Source organism: Myotis nattereri (assembly GCF_964212035.1).
Source record: "Myotis nattereri genome assembly, chromosome: 19".
Taxonomy (NCBI): Eukaryota; Metazoa; Chordata; class Mammalia; order Chiroptera; family Vespertilionidae; genus Myotis; species Myotis nattereri.
Window position 1 is genome coordinate 12,019,223 of NC_138095.1, and position 25,117 is coordinate 12,044,339.

The 25,117-nt window shown below is 37.4% G+C and overlaps 1 protein-coding gene across 1 annotated transcript in view; it reads left to right on the forward strand.

Moving 5' to 3' along the window:
- The window catches only part of KNTC1 (kinetochore associated 1), a gene marked incomplete at its 5' end in the record, with an annotated part of 59,285 nt that overhangs the window by 1,567 nt on the left and 32,601 nt on the right, over nucleotides 1–25,117 (forward strand). The window contains 27 exons of the mRNA XM_081114104.1: nucleotides 2,316–2,436; nucleotides 4,136–4,251; nucleotides 4,608–4,686; nucleotides 5,509–5,586; nucleotides 6,957–6,991; nucleotides 7,234–7,344; nucleotides 8,688–8,781; nucleotides 9,121–9,173; nucleotides 9,367–9,482; nucleotides 9,911–9,962; nucleotides 10,713–10,811; nucleotides 12,137–12,180; nucleotides 12,288–12,353; nucleotides 12,453–12,528; nucleotides 12,644–12,769; nucleotides 12,860–12,949; nucleotides 13,328–13,381; nucleotides 15,913–15,974; nucleotides 17,402–17,513; nucleotides 18,543–18,686; nucleotides 18,879–18,935; nucleotides 19,026–19,127; nucleotides 22,335–22,454; nucleotides 22,541–22,684; nucleotides 23,214–23,312; nucleotides 24,068–24,171; nucleotides 24,324–24,423. Coding sequence (XP_080970230.1) covers nucleotides 2,316–2,436; nucleotides 4,136–4,251; nucleotides 4,608–4,686; nucleotides 5,509–5,586; nucleotides 6,957–6,991; nucleotides 7,234–7,344; nucleotides 8,688–8,781; nucleotides 9,121–9,173; nucleotides 9,367–9,482; nucleotides 9,911–9,962; nucleotides 10,713–10,811; nucleotides 12,137–12,180; nucleotides 12,288–12,353; nucleotides 12,453–12,528; nucleotides 12,644–12,769; nucleotides 12,860–12,949; nucleotides 13,328–13,381; nucleotides 15,913–15,974; nucleotides 17,402–17,513; nucleotides 18,543–18,686; nucleotides 18,879–18,935; nucleotides 19,026–19,127; nucleotides 22,335–22,454; nucleotides 22,541–22,684; nucleotides 23,214–23,312; nucleotides 24,068–24,171; nucleotides 24,324–24,423 — 2,454 coding nt within the window. The remainder of the gene's footprint in view (nucleotides 1–2,315; nucleotides 2,437–4,135; nucleotides 4,252–4,607; nucleotides 4,687–5,508; nucleotides 5,587–6,956; nucleotides 6,992–7,233; nucleotides 7,345–8,687; nucleotides 8,782–9,120; nucleotides 9,174–9,366; nucleotides 9,483–9,910; nucleotides 9,963–10,712; nucleotides 10,812–12,136; nucleotides 12,181–12,287; nucleotides 12,354–12,452; nucleotides 12,529–12,643; nucleotides 12,770–12,859; nucleotides 12,950–13,327; nucleotides 13,382–15,912; nucleotides 15,975–17,401; nucleotides 17,514–18,542; nucleotides 18,687–18,878; nucleotides 18,936–19,025; nucleotides 19,128–22,334; nucleotides 22,455–22,540; nucleotides 22,685–23,213; nucleotides 23,313–24,067; nucleotides 24,172–24,323; nucleotides 24,424–25,117) is intronic.

A 25,117-nucleotide genomic window follows, 5' to 3' on the forward strand; every position in this document is an offset into this window, starting at 1 on the left:
AGGTCCCAGGTTCGATTCCAGTCAAGGGCACATCCCCAGTAGGAGGTGTATGGGAGGCAGCTGATCAATGTTTCTTTCTCATCAATGTTTCTAACTCTCTATCCCTCTCCCTCTCTGTAAAAAATCAATAAAATATATTTTTTTTAAAAAAAGAGTTAAACAGTTCAAGCAGAGAGAACAGCATGGATTCATCCCTAGAAGGTGAAAGCACAGTTCATGTTTTGCAGTGCCTTTGTGTAACTTTTCACTAGTCGAAGAAGCAAGTAAAAGAGCATAAAGGGTCAGAATGAGGTGGAGTTTTCAAGAATTACACCTGGAGAAGGTGACCAATGAAGTAGGCATAAAATGAACCGCTTAGCCTAAAACTGAGCTATGGAAGAATATAGTTAACATTTATGAAGCATGCTGTATGCAAAGCTGTCTTCTAAGCCCTTTACATGAGTTAATTTCACCTCCAAACAAGCCAGTGTTGTAGATATTATTAAAGGGTGTCCCAAAATTCACGCAAGAAGTAATTTTGATAGAAAACACAGGTTTATAATTAAAAATTATAAATGTTTTATTGATTCATAAAGTATACAGTATAGGGTTATGTATGGAATAGCATATCGGGTAAATGGCCTCCACGGCTTTGCTGGCACATATGCACTCTTTTGTTGAAATTTTCCATTACCGAAATGCAGCTGCTCAGGCAATAACAGTTAATGGTGCTCGCTATCGCGACATGATTATCCAGTTTTTTGTGCCTAAATTGCAAGATATGGATGTGGACGACATGTAGTTGCAACAAGATGGTGCCACATGCTATACAGCCCGAGAAACAATTCAGTTACTGCATGAGTCATTTTCTGGTCATGTAATTTCCCGTTTTGGTGATCAGAATTGGCCGACCAGATCATGCGTTTAATGCCGTTGGACTTTTTCTTTGGTGTTTTTGAAGTCTAAGGTTTATGCCAACAAGCCCACGACCACCCATGCCTTGAAGGAGGAAATTGAGCGCTGTATCAATGAAATTCAGCCACATTTATGCAAAACGGTCATGGAAAATTTCAACAAAAGAGTGCGTATGTGCCAGCAAAGCCGTGAAAACCATTTACCCGATATGCTATTCCATACATAACCCTATACTGTATACTTTATGAGTCAATAAAAAATTTACAGTTTTTAATTATAAACCTGTGTTTTCTATCAAAATTACTTCTTGCGTGAATTTTGGGACACTCTTTATTGTCCCTATTTTACAGGAGCGTCAGTTGAGACATTTGTCCAGAGTACTCAGCTTTTTCAATCACCAAACTGTCCAACTGCTTCAGGGTACATATGTGTGGGAAGCTTTAATCAACAGAAGCTGAAAACAGGAGACTCATATTTGGCTTGCATAGTGCTTTTTAAAATGTTGACTTAGCTGCCAGTGTTTAAAAATCAGAACATTTCACATAAAGATGCAGCTTTTCTTTTTAAAAAAAAAATATTTTATTGATTTTTTATAGAGAGGAAGGGAGAGGGATAGAGAGTTAGAAACATCGATGAGAGAGAAACATCCATCAGCTGCCTCCTGCACACCCCCTACTGGGGATGTGCCCACAACCAAGGTACATGCCCTTGACTGGGACTCTTCAGTCCACAGGCCGACGCTCTAGCCACTGAGCCAAACTGGTCAGGGCGATGCAGCTTTTCTTGATTAAATTGGAAGATGTCGCCGTGCCAGGCATCCCAAGGGGCTTTAATCTGGCTGATTTTGCTTTCTCTCTCTCTCTCTCTCTCTCTCTCTCTCTCTCTCTCTTCTTTACTGGAACGCTTCACGAATTTGCAGGTCATCCTTGCGCAGGGGCCATGTTAATCTTCTCTGTATGGTTCCACTTTTAGTATGTGTGCTGCCAAAGCAAACACTGATGTTGCTCTCTTTGTTTGTGTGGGCATGTACTCTCCAGTTCACAATACACCGCAGTCCCCCTCCCTATCATGTCCCAGACCTTGAGACTTTATGCCAATCCTGGTTTGTTTATGTTGATGCCTGCTGGCTCCTATTGGCCTGAGATCAACCCGTAGGGAACCAAGGTTTGTGTTTAGGAAACCTTTGCCCTTTCCTAGCAATCCTGGACTATTTCCCTATTTTGTAATCTGGGTGGATTCAAGATACACTGTACAAAGAAAAAACTTGACCAATTAGACACATGGGCTAAAAAAAAAAAAAAAAAAAAATAGGCCTGTCAGGTTTTAAGCTTGGGTACTTGGGACTATGATGCTACTGTTGATCAGTATTGTTAAACATGTATAAAAATATCTTATTTTACTCATGCTTTTCCCTCCCACAGGCCTCGTTAAATCCAAAGATACAAGCATGCAGCTTAAGTGATGGGTTTATCATTATAGCCGACCAGTCAGTGATACTGCTTGACAGTATTTGTAGATCGCTTCAGTTGCACCTTATATTTGGTAAGTTTAACATACTGTAAAACAATAAAATAAATTGGAAGCCATGTATTTGCTACCAATTTCTACTGCAATGCCTTTTCTTTATTACCTCTAAGACTCGAAATTGGACTAATTTCAAGACATTAATCTTGAGTGCCTTTTTTGTGCTGAGTTATTAGACTCATAAGATATTGGGGTGAACCCTTCTTTCTCAGTAGGTCTAAGGCAGTGGTTCTCAAACTGTGGGTCGCGACCCCTTGGGCGTTCGAACGACCCTTTCACAGGGGTCGCCTAAGACCATCCTAATTATCAGATATTTACATTACGATTCATAACAGTAGCAACATTATTACGGTTATGAAGTAGCAACCAAAATAATTTTATGGTTGGGTCACAACATGAGGAACTGTATTTAAAGGGCCAGAAGGTTGAGAACCACTGGTCTAAGGGGAAACATACAGGTAAAGCTGCAATTTACTTTACTGGCATGGCTTTTGTGTTAGAATACAGTAGGAAACAGTTGAGCCCAGTTGTGTTCAGGTACCTGAATCTTGTACATAATTTCAGTATCATCAACAGGTATTTGAATATTTTTAGAATGTGTAGCACTATAAAAAGCTTTTTCAATACTTATGACTTCTTTGAGTTAAAGATATGCAAATATGGACTTAAGAGTAAATTAAGAGATAAGTGATTGTGCTGAAGAACAGGTGAAAATATTGTGAAAGCTTTTTCTGAAAATTTAAGAGGAAGATGATGGTTGAAGTGTTTGCATAAGAACTGAGACGACTGAAAAGAAATCCAGGTATGCTTGTGAGAACACAATCTTGATTACACTATGGAGGCAAGACGCTTCTAATCTTATCATTTCTACCCTGATGGGTCCACAAAATTCACAATTTCACCAGTGAAGTCATGGGCTGTGTTAGTGTCTGATACATTTGTAGAAGGTACTTCTACTGAGCCCGGCTGGTGTCCCTCCCTCAGTGGCTGAGGGTCGATCAGGAGGTCACGGTTCAATTCCTGGGCAGGGTTGCAGGCTTGATCTCCTGGTGGGGGTGTGCAGGAGGTAGCCTATTGATGTTTCTCTCTCTCTCTCTCTCTCTCTCTCTCCCTTCCTCTCTGAAATCAATAGAAATATATATTATTTTAAAAGATACTGCTACTGAATAATTTCAATTCTTAAGCAGTTTACATGCTACTGCTTTTATTCCTTCCCGTTCCCCTCTCAGCCTCCATTTCACTCCCTTAGGCCTCTTGCTGTTGCACAAGCAAGAACTTCACCTCCTTCAAGTCTTTGTTCATATTTCACCTGAGCACTCTAATACTGCGCCGTGCAAGACTCCTCTGAGTTCTTTCCCTGTTCTACTTTTTCTTTTTTCCCAGAGAATTTATCACCATCTTACATGCCACATAATTTTATTATGCTCATTGTTTATCATCTTTATTATTGCCTTAAAATTTGAGCTCCATGAAGATGATACTCACATTCTCAGCTGTGCAGAAGGCCTAGAACAATGCTTAGCACAGAAGCAGTTCAGTAAATATTTGTTGACTGATGAAGAGTCAGTAGCATTCTTTTCTACTTTGATTACAAATTTTTAAAAAAATATTTAAACAAAGCTTGAACAGTTGACTTGTAATGACAGAATGAATAATTTTTTGTTTTGAAAATAAACATTTTCAAAGGTAGCTAGTAACTTCAATTTCAAATTTTCAGATACACAAGTGGATGTAGTTGGCTTATGTCAAGAAGGACAGTTCCTATTGGTTGGGGAGAGGAGTGGCAACTTACATTTTATCCATGTGACATCCAAGCAGACATTGCTCACCAACGTAAGACCCTATTTTGTTTTTCATTTCTTTTATCTAAATTCTAAATGATCTCTTAGACAACTAAAAACTTGAGCAAAGCATGACTTAATTTGTGTTTTAAATTAAAAGAATAATGTTGCTCTATATTAAATTTAAGAATCATGCCTTAGAAACATATATGAAGTAAATGCCAAGTTGTAAAATTAAGCTTTGCAAATATTCTTAGTATGCTTGTTCAAAATGGTTTTTCATTTTAAAACTAAAATGTTTGGCAGAGTTATTGCTAATGATAATCGATAGCTCTGTGATTTTAAAAAATATAATTCTTGATTATATTTTTCTGGGCTTAATCTTATATGAAATTAATTTGCAAATAGGCTTTTGTTCAGAAAGCTAATGATGAAGATCAGTGTACCTACCGAACTCTTGTTATTGAGAAAGATGGTTCAAGTGAAGGTAAGTTTTTTGAAATTTTTTATGTCTTTTAATGCCCAATCAAAAAATCAGATTTATAGTAAATGAATTATGTAAATTCATTATTATGCTACCTACACAGTGTTAAATTTTCTAGTGATGTGATCAGTATCATTGTAAGAAACAAATTTTTATTGTAGTTTCTTTCAGAGACTTAAATGTACTTTTCCTAAATATAATATTCTAAACTAATTTTTAGTTTTGACAGTTCAATAGATCAGTAAGGAGACATTATATTCTTTAAAAAAAATTTTTTTGTGGGTTCCAGCATATTTGTCATAGTTCCATTTCAACAAATGTTAACTGAACCTTAATTAATTAATTAATTAATTAATTTTTTAGTATATTTTATTGATTTTTTTACAGAGAGGAAGGGAGAAGAATAGAGAGTTAGAAACATCGATGAGAGAGAAACATCGATCAGCTGCCTCCTGCACACCCCCTACTGGGGATGTGCTCGCAACCAAAGTACATGACCTTGACTGGAATCAAACGAAGCTGGGACCTTTCAGTCCACAGGCCGATGCTCTATCCACTGAGCCAAAACGGTTAGGGCTAATTTATTTTTATATATCTGAGGTTTTTTTGTTTTTTCTTTCTAGGAAGTGAAGTTTGCTTTATAAAAGCTTCACAGGAGCTAACATTGTTTTTGCAGTTCTTTGTAATTAAGTTTTATCTGTATTATTATTTGATGATTAGAATTTAAATGAGCAAATTAACATATTTTTAAGCTGGGTTCAGATCCTGGCTTAAACTTTATATTCACGTACTTTTAGAGAAACTGGATTGGTTTTATTTTAATAGGTACCTATTATATGCTGCTGCTTACAAACAATGGATTTTTTTATATTACAAACATTCAGCTTGTAAAAATTCAGCAAGGTAAGTAATGTATTGTTTTCTTATTATTGATTTGCGGCAATATTTCTTACTAGTCCTCCAGGTGAATTTTTAAATGTTCTCTTTAATATTATTTTAGTTCAATTACATTCTATATGATTCTGAATATACCTTTTATGTATTTGTAATATACTTATTCTGCACTGTTAGGGCTGCAACAGAATCTGAAGAGATATAATTTGTTTATAGCCTCCAAGGAGATTACAGCTTAGTTGGAGAGACAAGACATACACTAGCGTATTGATAAATGCTTTTTTAATTTTTTAATTACTTGTAAGCATTTACTGAACTTCCCTCCCTCCATGTGGCTTCAAGCTGAACCTGGCCTTCACCGTGACAGGCTGCTGTGGGAGCCCCCCCTGGCTTTGTAGAAGCTGATCGAATCACTTCATTGATAGGAGCAGCTCCTGCCTTGTTTTTGGCAGCATTTACAGGGCTGCTCACTGACCAAGGTCCACACTTTCCCAAGGTTGACAGTGGGCAGAAGCTCTGGCTCCTCTTTAAGTCGTATTGCCTCATCCCAACTTTCCCAGAGTAACTTGGGTGATATTTGTTGAAGTTGATCCTGTGATGATGATGCAAGCCAGCAGCGTAAACTCGGCCTCCTGGCTGCTCATGGTGCTTGCCAACAGGGCCACGGCTGTGGCTCACATGGCCCCAAGGTGTCCAGGTCTTCCTCAGTCTGGATAGCACGTTGGTGGCCGAGATGCAAGAGGGAGCGATAAATGCTTTTTGATGGAATGAATGAACTCAGAAACAGAAATGACTAAATAAGTATTAACAATATAGTTAACAAAACTAACTTAACAGTAACTCACTATGTGCTAAGTGAGTAGTGTGGACCATACATCCCTCTGAGCTAAGAGAGATTGAAGAATGTTTTGGGGCATGTATTCAACAAATATATATTTTTAAATCTACTATGTGCCAAAAATGTGCAACGTCTGGGGAATACAACGAGTTTTAAGGTGCATACCTCTCCAGTTCAACGAAAGAGGAGTCAAATAAAGTAGCTCTTCCAAAACGTGCAAAGTGATGACTTCACAGGTAGGACTTCAGAGCTTGAATAGGACAGTTGGAGCCTGTTTTAATAGAAGACCCTTTCAATAGGAACGGGAAGGAAGGGAACGTGTAGGAACCGTAAGGCAGTCTGGTGGGTGCTCTGAGCACGAGTCACAGTTTATATTGTTGGTCAAGGGCAAAACTGAAAAGTCACCACTGTCGTATTAGTTTCTGACCCGTGTTTTTCTCACTAGACTGCATGTAATTTCACTTTGACCCAAAAGGGGCGACTTGTATGTGCTGTATAGGTTAATACAACAAGTTTAGCCTGCTTTCTCTTTTTCATACAGCGATTGAAAATGTAGACTTCAATAAAGCAAAAAAGGTAAGAAAATAAAATTGCCTTATCTTCTTAAAACTTAGACTTCATGAAAATTGAGGAGTGTTTCTGGATATAATTGCCTACTGGTTGAACTTTTGGGAATTAGCATGATGTAACATATTAATAACATTTCCATTTTTATAAAAATATAATTCATTGGTTTAAAAAGATTTTTTATCAATCTTTTCAAGGCATTTGGACTGTGGAGCCTATGTATAACATTCTTATTTTTTTAAATTTTGCAGTTACAAGGACAAATCAAGTCCAGTTTCATTTCTACTGAGAAGTATCATACTCTTGGTTGTCTGAGTCTTGTGGCTGGAGATTTAGCAAGCAAAATCCCTATGATCATTGGGGTAATAATTCTTTTTATAAAATGTTTGTTTTTTGTTTCCGAAATGTTTTTTCATTAAAACATTGTTTTGGTTAAATTACAAATTGATTTGTGATGTGTACCGGTAACAAATAGGAATTATAAAATTAAGTTCACAAAATTAGTAAGTAAACCTGAGTTTCTATATTGAAAAAATACTGCATCTTTATTTGCATAAATCTCTACCTGAAATTTATGATTTCTTTTAATTATGAATGTAGACAAAAACAACAAATAAAACCTCTACTATTATATTTAAGGAGTAGGCAAAGATTCAGAGTAATTACAGCATTTAACAACATTTTTAAAAAATATATTTAATTGATTTTTCACAGAGAGGAAGGGAGAGGGATAGAGAGTTAGAAACATCGATGAGAGAGGAACATCGATCAGCTGCCTCCTGCACACCTCCCACTGGGGATGTGCCCGCAACCAAGGTACATGCCCTTGGCCAGAATCAAACCTGGGACCTTTCAGTCTGCAGGCCGATGCTCTATCCACTGAGCCAAACCGGTTAGGGCACATTTAACAACATTTTTACTTGCCAAGTTTACATGCAAAGTTAAAGTTTACCCCATGGCCAGCTAGTGTGGTTCAGTGGTTGAGCGTCCACTTATGAACTAGTTCCTAGTTCAGGAGTTCACAGTTCGATTCCTGGTCAGGGGACGAGTTGCAGACTCCATCCCCAGTGGGGGGTGTGCAGGAGGCAGCTGATCAATGATTCTCTCTCATCATTGATGTTTCTATCTCTCTCTCCCTCTCTCTTCCTCTCTGAAATCAATAAAAATATATTAAAAACATAAAATAAAGTTTAGCTCATGGCTTTAGAGTGAGCTGCCTGAATATACATACTCCTTATTAAATATTCGTGCGTACACAACAGATACCAACAGCTCATTGTCCTTTTCATTCTGTCCTGTTGAAAACAAAGAGAGGAACTACAGGCCCTAACCGGTTTGGCTCAGTGGATAGAGCATCGGCCTGCGGACTCAAGGGTCCCAGGTTCGATTCCGGTCAGGGGCATGTACCTTGGTTGCGGGCACATCCCCAGTAGGGGGCGTGCAAGAGGCAGCTGATCGATGTTCCTCTCTCATCGATGTTTCCAACTCTTTCTCCCTCTCCCCTCCTCTCTGTAAAAAAATCAATAAAATATATTTTTTTTTTAAAAAAAAAGAGAGGAACTACAAGATGAAAGCGAGTTGGGTTTGAATATATAAGTATATATTTTGAAATTAGTAATGTGTACAACTTAGGTGTTTCCACTTTGAGAAGAATGCAGCTCTAAGAATGAAATTTGCGACTGACGTACTGTTGTCACTTCTGTAGGGAACTGGTAATTGCGCAATCTCTAAATGGGAGCCAGATCCGCTCAAGAAAGAAATGACAGTTACGAATGTTATTGATGCAGAGATTATTAAAGGTAAAATAAGTTAATTAAACTACTTTTGGTAATTATTAGTGAGTTCTAATGTTCATGTCAATATTCTGAGTCTGGCTTTTGGGTCCTTGACCAAACCTGTCTTTGAAACGAGGCAGATTAAATTGATAATTTTCCACATACATGACTTTTTCTTGATATGTTGCCTTTGTTACTCTTTTTTTTTTGGAGGTTTTATATTTTATTGATCATCTAAAAAATATAGAAACAGGAATAAATGAGAATGGGAACTTTTTGTCCATAAATAGTACTTTACTATTTAAACATAACGATATGTAAGGCAGACTATAATCCTTGTACACCTTGCTTTCTCTTTTGTAGGTGCAAAGAAGTTCCAGCTGATAGATAATCTGCTTTTTGTTCTTGATGCTGATGTATGTTTTCGACATTTCTCCTTTCATGTTTCCCCTTCGTATTGTGTTTAACACCAAAAATGTTGTCAGACTTACAAAGACACTGACCTTAGCCAGTGTGGATGAAATACTGTCTTGTGTATTATGAGATATGGAATGAAATGGAAATCTTCAGTCATTAAGAAGATGTCTCAATGAAATGTCTCTCTTGCAGAATGTGCTGAGCTTATGGGATATTTACACTCTAATTCCTGTATGGAACTGGCCCTCTCTTCACGTAGAAGAGTTCCTTCTTACCACCGAAGCAGATTCGCCTTCTTCAGTCACACGGTACGTTGTGATGCTGATAGGGCTTGCCCTTCTGTTAGGACCAGGTTTCTTGCCCGGTTCTGATCTCATCATTCACTATATATCGCATTCTAAGTAGCACTGTGAACAGACCGACAGGGTAAAGACCATGTCATTGTTGGCCAAGCTTATTGAGAACAGGCAATACGAACCTTTAAGTGATTGTGTTAGAGTGTCTGTCCAAAATAAATAAGCCAACGGGCAAGCAAAGGAAGTTTGCATCTTGCTTGAGTTATGCATCCAGATTAAAATGACTCATAAAAAAGAAGAGTGTCAGTCTTCTGTACCATAATGTGTAGAAATCAAGTTCAGTGTCATCTGTGTATGAATTTTAAATTTTATGCAGAATGTCACTTTGACTTAGCTTACAAATCTTATGTGATTCACTTAACCCTTCTTTTCTTTTTTAGGCAAGGGATTACAAATCTCAAATTAGTAGCTCTGACATCTACTAATAAGAAGGTACTAGAAAATTTGTTTCACGTTGTGTTTTCATATTATGTGTTAGAAATAGCATTAATATAAAAGTAGTTGTTAGGTGATGGTCACGACAAATTAGCTCTTAGTTCATGCAGACCCCTCACAAATCAGAAACAACCCTGTAAGAGCTCTTTTTTTCCTGTTTAAAAAATATGGATATAAATCCCGGTTCTACATTTTAGTTGGGGCATTTTAAGAATAAAATGTCCACAAGAGAATGTTTATTAAAGTGACTCCTGCCCAGCCAGGGTGGCTCAGTGGTTGAGCATCAACCTATGAGCCAGGAGGTCACAGTTCAATTTCTGGTCAGGGCACTTTCCTTGGTTATGGCTCGATCCCCAGTAGAGGGCGTGCAAGAGGCAGCTGATCCATGATTCTCTCATTGATGTTTCTATCTCTTCCTCTCCCTTCCTCTCTGAAATCAATAAAAATATATTTAAAAATAAAGTGACTCTTACATAGTTCTGACACTGAAGGATTACATTCACCTTAAATACAGATTGTAGAATGGACTTGAGCTATGTGGATTTTCATTCTTCAGATTTGGAAGGTGGGGTAGAACATAATTTTATATGTAACACTTACGTAATACAGTAACAGACTCAAAATTAGTTTTCCCATGTTGCTCTGTACCAAGTGTTTTAATCTGTGTCCTCGATTGAGAAGTGCTGGCTTGTGCTCGGAGGTTTATGTTGACCTACTAAATTAATTGCTCTACTTTTTTTTTCCCAGATGAAAAATTTCATGGTCTATTCATTACCTATGATGGAAATACTGTACTCTTTGGAAGTATCTGGTGTTTCTTCTCTGGTCCAAACAGGAATTAGCACAGTAAGTTGATGTACATTTTGAACTACTTTATATTTAAAAAATTAAGAATAAGCCAAGCCTGAGTGGAATTTAGTGGAATACCTGAGAAGATCACAGGTTTATAACTATATTTATTGTTATCATATATCCTCAAATACATTTGCCCAAGGTCAGTCTTCATTTTAAAAAAAAAGAACAGAAAATTAATCAAATAAAATATCAGTCAACTGCACATTCCATTTTCTTGTGTCTTCACAAGAAATTTAGATGATAAGGCAGGGAGATATTGTTTTTATTTAATTTTTAACTGTGATCTTTAAAAACATTTTTAATTGCCCACATTATGACCTATCACCCCTAAGTACTTCAGCAGGTATCTCCTAAGAATAAAGACATTCTTCTGCAACGCAGTTATCACACTTACAAAATTTAACTATTATGAATTATACCATCCAAATTCAAATGTTATCAATTGTGGCAAAGCTATTTTTTTTTTTAAGCTATATTTTTTTCTGATCCAGAATCCAACCAAGCATCATGTATCGGATTTTGTTGTCATGGTCACATGGTAGTCTACTTAAATCTGAACCTTTCCCTAATCTTTTTTTTGTCTCCTACGATATTGCTATTTTTTGAGTCCTAGGCTGCTGTGTTATAGAATATCCCTCTATTTTTTAAAATATATTTTATTGATTTTTTACAGTGAGGAAGGGAGAGGGATAGAGAGTTAGAAACATCGATGAGAGAGAAACATCGATCAGCTGCCTCCTGCACACCTCCTACTGGGGATGTGCCCACAACCAAGGTACATGCCCTTGACCGGAATCGAACCTGGGACCCTTCAATCTGCAGGCCGACGCTCTATCCACTGAGCCAAACTGGTTAGGGCTATGGGAATATTCTTTTCCCCAACAGTTTTTCCATTGATTTTAGAATTCCATTGATAGATAACTTTTGCCTAAACCAGTTGTTACTCTAGTAACTATAAAATGAATTAATTCTGACCCCACCCAGTTTGGTTCCATGGATAGAGCATAGGCCTGCAGACCGAATGGTCCTGGGATCGATTCTAGTCGAGGGCACGCACCTCAGTTGCAGGCTCTTCCCCCGGCCTTGGTCAGAGCTTGTGCAGCAGGCAGCCAGTCGCTGTGTTTCTCTCACATCGATATTTCTTTGTCTTTCCCTCTCTCTTCCACTCTCTCTAAAAATCAATGGGAAAATATCCTCAGGTGTGAACTAAAAAATAATAATAAAAATTTAAAAAAATGAGAAAACTCCTGTTACTATTTTGAAAAATGAACTAATTCTGTACATTAATTTTAAACGTTTTTTTGTTATTGTTGTAGGATACCATATACCTTCTGGAGGGAATTTGCAGAAATGATCCAGAGTAGGTCATGCTTTGTTTCATCAGATAAGTTGTTAAATGACAGCTAAGTTAAATTTTACTTATGAATATGAATGACAAGTGCACTTAGAGTGGAAACTTTTTTCTAGGCTCTCTGAAGACTCCGTCTCTGTCTTAGTACTCAGATGTCTTACAGAAGCTTTACCAGAAAACAGGTAACTTCTCATTTTCTTTTAACCCTTATCCCTTAATGAAAAACGTAAATCCCGCGATTAATAAAAATGTTACCGAAATTTTTCCCCCCCGCTTCACAGATTGAGTCGGTTACTTCACAAACACAAATTTGCTGAAGCCGAGAGCTTTGCCATTCAGTTTGGGCTGGATGTTGAGGTAATCACTCGTGAATTTATTTGTTCATTGAAAAACATTTTTTTTCACGTACCAGATGCTAGAGAGACAGCATTTTTGGCTTCAAGGTACTTGATGTGGCGTGTTTATATTACAGCTTGTTTACAAGGTAAAATCAAATGATATATTGGAGAAACTCGCTTTGAGTTCTGTGGACACCAGTGAGCAGACCGAATGGCAGAAACTAGTAGATGAGGCTAAGGAGACTCTACGGAAAATCCAGGTGTGTTTTCCCTGCCATGTGTTCGGGTGTCTGGATTGACAGATGGGTCATCGTTAGGTCACCTTACTATATCTGGCATTTATGCAACAGGACGATGACTTTGTGGTGAATTACTGCTTGGAGGCTCAGTGGATAACCTATGAAACGACCCAGGAAATGCTAAATTATGCCAAAACCAGGGTACGTTTTCATAACATTTAAAACATGTTTGTCTTATGCAAAACAAGTGATTTCAAAAATAACGAGTTCTTTTTCTATCATAGGCCTTTTAAAAAGTGTATTTTTGCTGTTGACTGTTCTTCTCAGTGGCCTTTGAACACCACTGCTAGTTATATTCCTTAAAATCCAGGTGTAACAGATGGGCAAAATGTTGTGAGCTTCTTTCATAGCACGCATTGCTTTTTTAAGATAGGTCATTTCTTTATTGTTCACTATTTATTTCAAAGTTTGATGCAATTTTATTTTTAGAGAGAACTTTTCCTTTAATTCACAACAATACTGATCTTTCATGAAAAACCTAACAGCAGATATTCTAACTGTGTTTCTTGTTCATCTTAGCTTTTGAAAAAAGAAGACAGAACTGTTCTTGTCTATTCTTATGGCTTAAAAGAGGTAATTACATTATATTTGTGGATTAATTTTCGAGTGAATATACTGTACAGCCAGGCACCACTTAAAGGTCTGAGAAATGTGTCCTTAGGTGATGTGGTCATTGTGCGAAGACCACAGAGTGCACGTACACAAACCTGGATGGTACAGGAGCATTTGAGCTCTTGCTCCCTGGCATACGTCATCATTTTGGCTCAAATAAAGTCTTAAAAAATTAAAAAAACACACACCACAAAACCCTAGGTGCGGTACAGTCTACTATATCGTATTGCCTGGCCTGTTGCTCCTAGACTACACCCTGTGCAGCGTGTTACTGTTCTGAATACTGGAGGCTGTCTTAACAGCAACAGTGAGTATTTGCGCCGTATTTAAACATAGAAAATGTGCAGTAAAAATACTGTATAAAAGATAAAAACCAGTACCTCTATAGGGCACTTTCCATGGGTGGAACCTGCAGGATTGGAGGTTGCTCTGGATGAGTCAGTGAGTGAATGGTGATGGGTGTGAAAGCCTACGACCCTACTGTCCACCACTGTGGACTTTAGAAACACTGCACAGTTGGGCTACATTAGAGTATAAAACAACATGAGATGAAATCAAGCAAAAGAAAAAATGATGCAATCAAGAGCTGCAGTAAACACAGCATGGATGAGGCTGCTGCCGCAGAATGTGGTATACTGCTTTACAGAAACTTTTTTTCCCTTTTTCTTGAACTTATTGGGGTGACACTAGTTAACAAAATTATACAGGTTTCAGGTGCACAATTCCACATCACATCATCTGTACACTGTATTGTGTATATGTGCTCAAGTCGAATCTCCATCACCATTTATGCCCCCTATGCCCGCCTCCAGCTCCCCCCTCCCCTCCTTCCCCACACTGTTGTCCATGTCCTTGAGTTTTTCCTCTTTTTTTTTCCCCTCAATGCCTCCACCACCACCCCACTCAGCTTCCCAAGCCCCCCACCCCATAGCTGTCAGCCTGCTCTCTATCCATGCGTCTGTCTCTCTTTGGCTTGTTAATACATTTTGTTCATTAGATTGCACATATGGGAGAGATCATATAGTACTTGTCTTTCTCTGACTGGCTTATTTCATTTAACATAATCTTCAGGTCTCTCCATGCTGTCGCAAAAAGTAAGATTTATTATTTTATTTTATTTTATTTTAAAATATATTTTATTGATTTTTTACAGAGAGGAAGGGAGAGAGATAGAGTTAGAAACATCGATGAGAGAGAAACATCGATCAGCTGCCTCCTGCACATCTCCTACTGGGGATGTGCCCGCAACCCAGGTACATGCCCTTGACCGGAATCGAACCTGGGACCTTTCAGTCCGCAGGCCGACGCTCCATCCACTGAGCCAAACCGGTTTTGGCTATTTATTTATTTATTTTACGGCCAAGCAGTATTCCATTGTGTAAATGTACCACAGGTTTTGAACTACTCATCTACTGATGGGCACTTGGTGCAGCAAACTTTTGTTTTAATGTTTCATTGATTTTTAGAAAGAGGGAGGGAGAGGGATAAATAGAAACATCGATGTGAGAGAGGAACATCATTGAGTGGCTGCCTCTGCACTCCCCGCACTGGAGATTTGAGTCCGCATCCCGGGCATGTGTCCTGACTGGGAATCGAACTGGCAACCTCCTGGTTCCAGGGTTGATGCTCAACCGCTGAGCCACACCAGCCGGGTGCCAGCTGTTTTTAGATAAGTAGAAAGAGTACACTAAAATAACAATAAAAAGTAAGTATAGTAAATACATAAACTAGAAACAGTCATTTATTATCATCAAGTATTATACATAACACATGTACTGTATTTCCATGTGACTGGCAGTGCAGTAGATTTCTTTCCACCAGCATCACCACCAATATGTGGGTAATGCGTTGCACTATGATGTCACTAGGCTGTAGGAATTTTTCAGTTCCATCATAATCTTACAGGACCACCATCGTATGTGTGGTCTGTCATTGACGGAAACATTATGCAGCTCATGACTGTATATTTTTCAATTAGAGATAGGCCTGTAGTATTTTTCAAGAGTAACTTTAATAACCAAATAGAGGGTTATTTTGAAGTCAAATGAAATTATTTAGATAAATCATTTTTTGCATAGTGCCTGGCACCTGTTAAGCCTGCAAATAAATGTCAACTGTAACGATGATTGTTATGATACAAAAAGTGTGTGTGTGTGTGTGTGTACATGTGCATATATTTTTTTTAACTCTCAAATTTTTGGTATAATCTAGCTAGGTTCTACCCTGAGGGCATTTATAAATTAGTGGAAAACTAATTGCTTTTGAAGGCACCCACAATTAATGTGCAAATGGCTTCCTCTCTTTTGCAGTTTTAGTGTATTGAATGTGATTGGAAATGTTTCCTTTATTCCAACTCTTTTTTGTTTTGTGTTGAAAGGCAGTTATACTTATGGGAATCGACAGGATGAGGCTTGTGTAAGCCTTCTCCAACAGAAGGTCTAATTTTAATATTACTGCACACAGCATGCAGATGATCTGTTATTCCTTTCTAGGTTCTAAGGGCTCATGAAAAATTGACTACTTTTTATGGAGCATTTGGACCAGAAAAATTCAGGTGTGTGCATTCCTCCTTTTTAATGTTTAGATAGTGAATTAGATTTAAATTTGGAATATCATAAGGATACAATATTGCTACGAATGAATTATGTTTCTGAGGATGGAAAATATTTGTCCCTGCTAAGCTTTAGGCAGTTCCTACATCATGTGTGGGAATTGCTACATTGGAAAGGCAAATTTAAATGCATATAGCTTTTGCCTTAGCAATTTCACATCTGGAAATAGATTTTATTAGATGTACTAATGTGTGCACCAAGAATACTAAAGATCACACAAGTGTGTTTATCAGGATAAGTGAAAATGAAGGGAAGATTTATTTTTCCTTGTGGCTAGTCATTTATTCCAATACTCTCATTAAATGACGTACATTTTCACTGCCAATTGAAAGGTTCCCTTAATCACATGGTAAAAATCTCACATGTATTTAAGTCTATCTCTGGGCTTTAGTTGTATTCAATTGATCTCATCTCCCTATTCACTCACTAGTATCAAATAGTTTTAACTTAGGTCGTTTTTATTTTTATTTTTCAGGATTTGGAAGGCTATTTTCTCATGGTTGTACTTTTTTTTTCTTTTGTATGACATTTGAAATCAGAATCAGCTTATGCAGTTTACAGAAATCTTATTTTTATTTTAATTGGGAATATGCTGAACCTAACATCAATTTGGGGAGAAACAGCATCTTTACAATATTGAATCTTCCTAGTTAAGGACAGTATGTGCCTTTCTACTCATTCTCTCCTGTTTTTTTTATGTTCCTGAGTGGTATCGATTCACTCGTCTTTATATAAATTTTGTACTTTTTTTGTTTAAATTTTATTTTATCTTTTTTTCTCTACTGTTACAAATGGGACTTTTCCCCCTCATATTTTCAAAAGAACATAGAGAAGTATTAAAATTTATTTTTACCCAGGTGCCTTACTGAATTTATTATTCATGGCAATATTTCAATTGCTCTGTTCTTTCCAAGTATATAATTATATATTTGAATAATGATAATTTTGCCTCATTTTTCCCCCTTGCCTAAGGTGATTGACTGGTGCTTATAAAATAATAAATAACAGTGGTTAATAGGTATTCTTGTACCTGACATTAGTGGAAATGCTTGTATGAATTTTTTTAAGTACAGATAGTATATAAAGAAAACTCTCATTCCTTTAAAAATTAAAAATGGTGGCTTGTGTATTTAGTCATTATCTCAGAAAGGACCTGCAAGAAGAGACATAACTTCCAGGGACGATACAGGAGGCTCATAGGTCAGAGATAAGAAGGAAATTTACTTTTCACTGTTTAATCTTTGGAACTTTTTAATAACTTTTGGGGAGAGGGAAAACTAGTTAAAATGCATAGTGATATCCACTTGTAACTAATAACCGTAATATATTTTTTAAACTAGTAACTTTTTTCCTCTCTTTGACTTTGTAGTGGTAGTTCTTGGATTGAATTTCTGAATAATGAAGATGACCTTAAGGATATTTTTTTGCAGCTACGAGAAGGAAACCTTGTTTGTGCACAGTACCTTTGGCTTAGACATCGGGTAAAACGTTTTGCTTTTTTTTTTCTTTCTTAATGGCTTTATAACCCCTAAGATAGGTGATTGAATCAGTGCTGGGAACTAACAGGGTGGCAAATGCAACTTGGCAATGGGATGTTTTCACATTGATAAAATATGACCTTTCCCAGAGTAAACTATTCTGTGATGATATTAACTCAGAGGAAATATTATAAAGATACTAGAGGCCCGGTACACGAATTCATACACAGGTAGGGTCCCTCGGCCTTCCAGGCAATCGAGGCCCATCAGGGCCGGCTGGCTGTGGGGAGGGACTGCAGGAGGTTGGCTGGCCACAGGTGCTTAGCTGTGGGAGTGCAATGACCACGAGGGGCCAGATCCTGCGTTGAGCATCTGCCCCCTGGTGGTCAGTGCACATCATCGTGACCGATCAACCAGTTGTAATGGTCACTTAGGCTTTTACATATATAAATAATAGGAGCTTACTTTTTCCCATCAGTCAGAGTCTAATTAACTCCTAAACTTAGCTCAAAAGCAACATTTGATTAAGTGATTTATTGATGGACTTTTTAAAAACATTGATCTTTATTATTGAAGGTATTACAGATTTCCCCTTTTTCCTCCACTACCCCCCGACCATAGGCTTTCTTCTGTAACACTGGTAGAGAAGGTATTCCTATTGCAGACCAGATTGTGGTAAAGGGAAAATTGTTGGCATATAAAGTTCGGTCCAAAAAGGAGTTTTCTGGGTGTGATGTCATCAGTGGACACATTGCTAGGATCTGTATTGTCACCTCCAATTACATTTTCCTTGGAAGGCCACCCATACCAGTTCCTCTGCCACTTAATTTGTTATTTGGAATTTTCTGTCATGAGATTCATGAAATTTGTGGCTCCCAGCTCAAATCATTTGTCTAGAGTAAATCACCTTTGATGCTCGTCAAAATAATAAAACAATTCTTGAAATAACTTCCTAAGAGGCCTTTCCTTTTGGGGAGGCTGTCAGTTTCAATCTGGCAAATAAACCTTAATTTCTCACTCTGTATGGTTTAGGCAAACTTTGAAAGCAGGTTTGACGTGAAAATGCTTGAGAACTTGCTCAACTCGATTTCTACACCAGTCTCCTTGCAAAAGCTCTGTCCCTGGCTTAAAAATGACGTGATCCCGTTTGTAAGAAGGATTGTACCGGATGGACAGGTGAGTCGCCTTTAGTATTTCCACTTTTGGTGACTCAGTTTTATTTTTTACATCATATCATTGAACATTAAGTCACATAACACCAGTTAGTTCATTTTACTGTCTCTTTTGAAAGATTATCATGGATGTTTTAAGTTATTTTGGTGATGAAGTAATTGAGTATTATATTTTTAAATAATATATCTATTCCAGAAAATTCTTGCAAAATGGTTGGAGCAAGCAGCCAGGAACCTTGAATTAACTGATAAGGTAATTTGTATAATTAGCATTGAAAATGCATTTAAGACTCTCCCAATGGCATAAATCATTACTTTTAATGGTTTGTAAAATTTTTTAAAGGCAAACTGGCCAGAGAATGGACTTCAATTGGCAGAGGTATTTTTTACAGCAGAAAAATCGGATGAGATGGGATTGGTGTCCTCCTGGCATTGGATTTCCTTGGTATGACATGGAAAACAGACTTAGTGATAAAACATTCATTCATTTTAAAGCGTTTGTACTAGAAATATACCCATTTCTGCAATTTTCTGTTTTCTTTTCTTTGGATGGGTACTTTTAAAATCCACAAAAAGGAAAATTTCCCTTTTTTTTTCTTCCTGCTTTTTGTGTTATAATTTCAACCTATATTAATGCACTCTTTTTCTCTATTGAACCAACCAAAAGGGAAACTATATATATTTTACTTCTTATTTATTTTAGAGAGAAGAGGGGAAGGGAGAGAGAGAGGAAAAAAACATTGATTTGTTGTTCACTTATTAATGCATTCATTGGTTGATTCCTGTATGTACCCTTTTAGGGGAATCGAACCCACAACCTTAGTGTAGCAGGATGATACTCTAACCAATTGAGCTACCCGGCCAGGGCCAGAAACAATATATAAACATACTCCTAAGTAGTATACTGGGGATTTTCTACACTAGAAGCATTTCACATTGCTTTACAAAACAAACCTCACTAATGCATTAGGATTTGTTTTCAAAGGCTATGTCAATCAGATTTACTTCTTAACTAGTGAGCTGCTCCCAGTTCTGAATGCTTATCTTAGACATTTCAGCAGCCTGTATGGCTTAAGTACCAATGAATTTTTTAAATGAAAATTGAAAAAAATCTGGGACTTTCCGGCTGTCTGAAAAATAAAGCAATGCTGAAAGGAAACTAAAATCCGGAATACTGATGTTAATTTGAATTTAATTAACTGAATTTATTGTTTGGCTTCTAAATTTCTTAAGTTTATTTCTTTTCCCCTTCAGGTCTAAAAACTAGAAAGCATACATTATATGGGGGGGGGGTACATTCTTGTCTTTTAAAAATTTGTTGGTATGCCATAATTTCGTTTATAAACATATGTGACATCTCAGCTTAATTTCAACTCTGAAGTATTAAGTACTTAAGTATCAGAGGTATGACCTTACTTGAGGTTAAAATGTATGTTATGAAATTGAATTCTTTAAATTTCTGGAGCCCCAAAATAATAAATGTTCTCCTACTTTCTGATATAGCAGGTTCTTGTTAATTACACTTATTGATTATATACTGTTAAAAATAAAATGGGAATTTTTTATATGTTTCAAGCAGTGTATTGATGTATAAATCAACAGATATATAGTGGTCATTATAATATATTTTTCCGCAGAAGAGCACTTTCTTTTTGCTATAAAACACTACTTTGTCTTTTCCCTGTTAATTGCCTTTTACCAATATTGAAAAGTCTGGTCCTTATATATAACTTTTTTTTTTTTTAAATTAAATCTTTATTGTTCAGATTATTACATTTGTTCCTCTTTTTCCCCCCCATAACTCCCCTCCTCCCAGTTCCCGCCCCACCCTCCGCCTTCACTCCCCCGCCCCACTGTCCTCATCCATAGGTGCACGATTTTTGTCCAGTCTCTTCCCGCATCTCCCACACCCCTCTCCCCCCCAAGAATAGTCAGTCCATTCCCTTTCTATGTCCCTGATTCTATTATGATCACCAGATTATTTATTCACTTGATTCTTAGATTCACTTGTTGATAGATGCATATTTGTTGTTCATAATATGTATCTTTACCTTTTTCTTCTTCTTCCTGTTCTTAAAGGATACCTTTCAGCATTTCATATAATCCTGGTTTGGTGGTGATGAACTCCTTTAGCTTTTCCTTATCTGTGAAGCTCTTTATCTGACCTTCAGTTCTGAATGATAGCTTTGCTGGATAAAGTAATCTTGGTTGTAGGTTCTTGGTATTCATCACTTTGAATATTTCTTGCCACTCCCTCCTGGCCTGCAAAGTTTCTGTTGAGAAATCAGCTGACAGTCGTATGGGTATTCCCTTGTAGGTAACTGGGTTTCTTTCTCTTGCTGCTTTTAAGATTCTCTCTTTGTCTTTTGCTCTTGGCATTTTAATTATGATGTGTCTTGGTGTGGTCCTTTTTGGATTCCTTTTGTTTGGGGTTCTCTGCGCTTCCTGGAACTGTAAGTCTATTTCTTTCACCAGGTGGGGGAAGTTTTCTGTCATTATTTCTTCAAATAGGTTTTCAATATCTTGCTCTCTCTCTTCTTCTGGCACCCCTATAATTCTGATGTTGGTACGCTTGAAGTTGTCCCAGAGGCTCCTTACACTATCTTCGTATTTTCGGATTCTTTTTTCATTTTGGTTTTCCGGTTGGGTGTTTTTTGCTTCTTCGCATTTCAAATCTTTGACTTGATTCTTGCGCTCCTCTGTTCTGCTGTTGGGTGTCTGTATAATATTCTTTATTTCAGTCAGTGTATGCTTAATTTCTAGTTGGTTCTTTATCACAACATCGAGGGTCTCATTAGATTTCTTGAGGATCTCACTACATTTATCGGCGGTCTCACCGGTCTTTTCGAGGGCCTTACTAAGTTTATCGGCAGCTTCTAGACAGTTCTTGAGAGACCTTAAAAGTGTGGTTTTGAGCTCTATCTCTTCCATTTCTGACATTTGTGTCCTGTTTCTTTGTCTCCGCATTTTTTTATCTTTTCTTGGTGTACCCCCTAGTGGTCTTTGTGGGCAGTCTTGTTGTAGTTAAGCCTTGATTGTCGGCAATACCAGGGGTGATTTGACCTCCAGGCTAACTGTCTATCCCTTATATATAACTTTAAAAAATGTCTGGTCACACTCTAGCTGGTTTTGCTCAGTGGATAGTGCATCGGCCTGCGGACTGAAGGGTCGTGGGTGTGATTCCGGTCAAGGACACATGCCCAGGTTGTGGGCTCAGTCCCCAGGAAGGGGAGTGCAGGAGGCAGCTGATCAATGATTTTCTCTCATCATTGATGTTTCTATCTTTCTCTCCCTCTCCCTTCTTTCTCTGAAATCAATAAAAAATGTTTAGTTAATAAAAAAAAAAAGTTTGGTCATGATCAATACAGATAGGACATTGAGGGCCATCTAAATGATGTTTATGTACCTAAGTATATTATACTAATAATAATTTTCTATATTTTTAAGAAAGAAAATTTCAGATTTCTGTCAGATTCTGATCTGTTCATTTGTACTAGTCAATTAAAATCCTACAATATTTAAAGGCATAATTTGCAGGTTTCCTCTTATGTACATAATCATGGCAATTTTCACATTTTGTATAAAATAATTCTGACCTTTTTGCATATTTCCCTCACACTTTTATTTCGTATCCTTAACACCTTTATTTCAGAAGGATTATGAAAACACGGAGGAAGTGTGTCAGCTGAGGACCCTGGTAAATAACTTGCGAGAGTTGATCACATTGCACAGGAAATACAACTGCAACTTGGCCCTCTCTGATTTTGAGAAGGTAAAGGTCTAGGTTTATCCACGTTACTTTGTACCGTAGCCAGGATGAGTAAAGTTTGCGTTTATACCGTCTTTTTTGGCATCCAGGAGAATACCACCACCATTGTGTTCCGAATGTTCGATAAAGTGTTGGCGCCAGAACTTATTCCTTCCATCTTAGAGAAGTTTATAAGAGTTTACATGAGGGAACATGACTTGCAAGAGGAGGAACTCCTCCTCCTGTACATAGAGGTAACTTTTTCTTACGTCCAGTCTGATTTCTTGCATCTATGCAGTGTATGATTGCATTAAATTTTAATACGATGTATTATTAAGTCCTTTGAGTTAAACATTTAATGCTTTACCATTAGGATTTGTGCAGATTATTGATTAAGAATGTGGGTTAACTCTGTTATTGATTGACTGGTAATCTTGAACAAAACAGGATAATATTAGGGCTTTCTACAAATGGTTATTGTGAGATAATAGGAGCATGAGCTCTGTAAATATTAGCAGTTATTTTTTGGTAGACATTAATGAGGTGTAGTAATCTTATTTATAGATTCTTCAAGAACTTTTCCTTCCTAAGTTTTCTGTACCATGTAGAACTGAAGGCCAAGGTTTTAGCAATTTTGTATTTTTTTGCCATTGCTAAGTAGAAGTTTTTGTTTTTTTCACACATCCATAAAAGTTATTTATATCTGTATGTGTGTTTTACTTTTCTGTTGTTGTTTTAGTCAGAGTTTTAAATTTAAAAATATATGTGCTGATCCCTCGTTAGGACTTATTGAAGAGATGCAGCTCAAAGTCCACGTCACTCTTTGAGACGGCGTGGGAAGCAAAAGCCATGGCGGTCATAGGGTGTTTGTCTGACACAGACGTGAGTACGTGGTGACCACGCAGTTTCCTTTTCAGCACTGCAGCTTTTCTGAACACTTACTTTCTCGTCACAAGAGAATTTGTGTAGAATGGAAAAGGAATAGGAATAATTACAAAACCACCCATAATTCTATTTTTTTAATTATGAAAATTAAAAGGGAACATTTTCTTATTCCCACCCAAGAACCAACATAGACAATTGGATGCATGTGGTTTCTCAAACATAGAGAAATTTGAAAAATACATTACAATATGCCTTTATTTCTACTTCACTGTTATTAAGCACCATTATAAAATATGAATAAAAAACTCATGAAAAAATATTTTTAAACAGTCTGTAGAAAGTATATGACTTAATTTCCAGCAGAGAGAATATTTTTTTATATTTTATTGATTTTTTACAGAGAGGAAGGGAGAGAGATAGAGAGTTAGAAACATCGATGAGAGAGAAACATCGATCAGCTGCCTCCTGCACATCTCCTACTGGGGATGTGCCCGCAACCCAGGTACATGCCCTTGACCGGAATCGAACCTGGGACCTTTCAGTCCACAGGCTGACGCTCTATCCACTGAGCCAAACCGGTTTTGGCGAGAATATTTTTTTAAATATTAGCATTGCCCTTTATGTGTGAAAATCGGAAGGAAGGCATACTTTTGCAGTCATCCAGTAGATGACGGACTCTGCTGTAGAGAAGGCAATGTCATTAATTTGCATGACCTCCCAGGCTACTCACTGCCCTGTGTGTGTCTCTGCAGCTCATATTCGACGCTGTGCTTAAGATAATGTACGCAGCCGTGGTTCCCTGGAGTGCAGCGGTGGAGCAGCTGGTGAAACAGCACTTGGAAATGGACCACCCCAAGTAAGATTGCAGCCCACCAAGCAGCTTCGTTGGTGTTGGATAAACCTCGTGTTGAGTTGACAGTCGTTTCTGGTGTTCTGCCCTTTACCGTGTCCCCCTGGTATTTCATAAAAGAAGATAACCCATGTTAATACCAATAAATTTACATTTAGGGTCAAGTTATTACAGGAGAGTTACAAACTAATGGAAATGAAAAAACTTTTACGAGGCTACGGAATAAGGGAGGTGAACCTCTTAAACAAGGAAATAATGGTAAGTACAATGAGGAGTCTTTGGACCCCGTTTCTAGGGCAATCTGGGAAATTTAATGAGAATTTCACGTTCTTCAAGGTAATAGTTAGGTTCTCCACTAACTTGCTTTTGTCAAACAGAACGTTAATAGGGCACTTAATTGTTTATTGGAGTAGAGAGGACAACAGATGGTAAATTAAGAAACTAAATGAGTATATCAAATCATCACATTGTACACCTTAGATATATACTATGATTTTTCACTTATACCCCAATAAAGCTGGGGGAGGGGGAGTTGGGCAGGACTGTCATAAAAGTCAGAATGTAGCCCTAACCGGTTTGGCTCAGTGGATAGAGCATCAGCCTGCGGACTAAAAGGTCCCAGGTTCCATTCCAGTCAAGGGCATGTACCTTGGTGGCGGGCACATCCCCAGTAGAGGGCGTGCAGGAGACAGCTTACCCATGTTTCTAACTATCCCTCTCCCGTCCTCTCTGTGGAAAAATCAATAAAATATATTTAAAATAAAAAAGTCAGAATGTAAATTATTTTTTAATGTTTTTCTTACAGCTTAGTTTTTTGCTGCCTTATCTTATTTTTTTTAATTTTATTTTTTAAATATATTGATTTTACAGAGAGGAAGGGAGAGTGATAGAGAGTTAGAAACATCAATGAGAGAGAAACCGATCAGCTGCCTCCCACACGGCCCCCACTGGG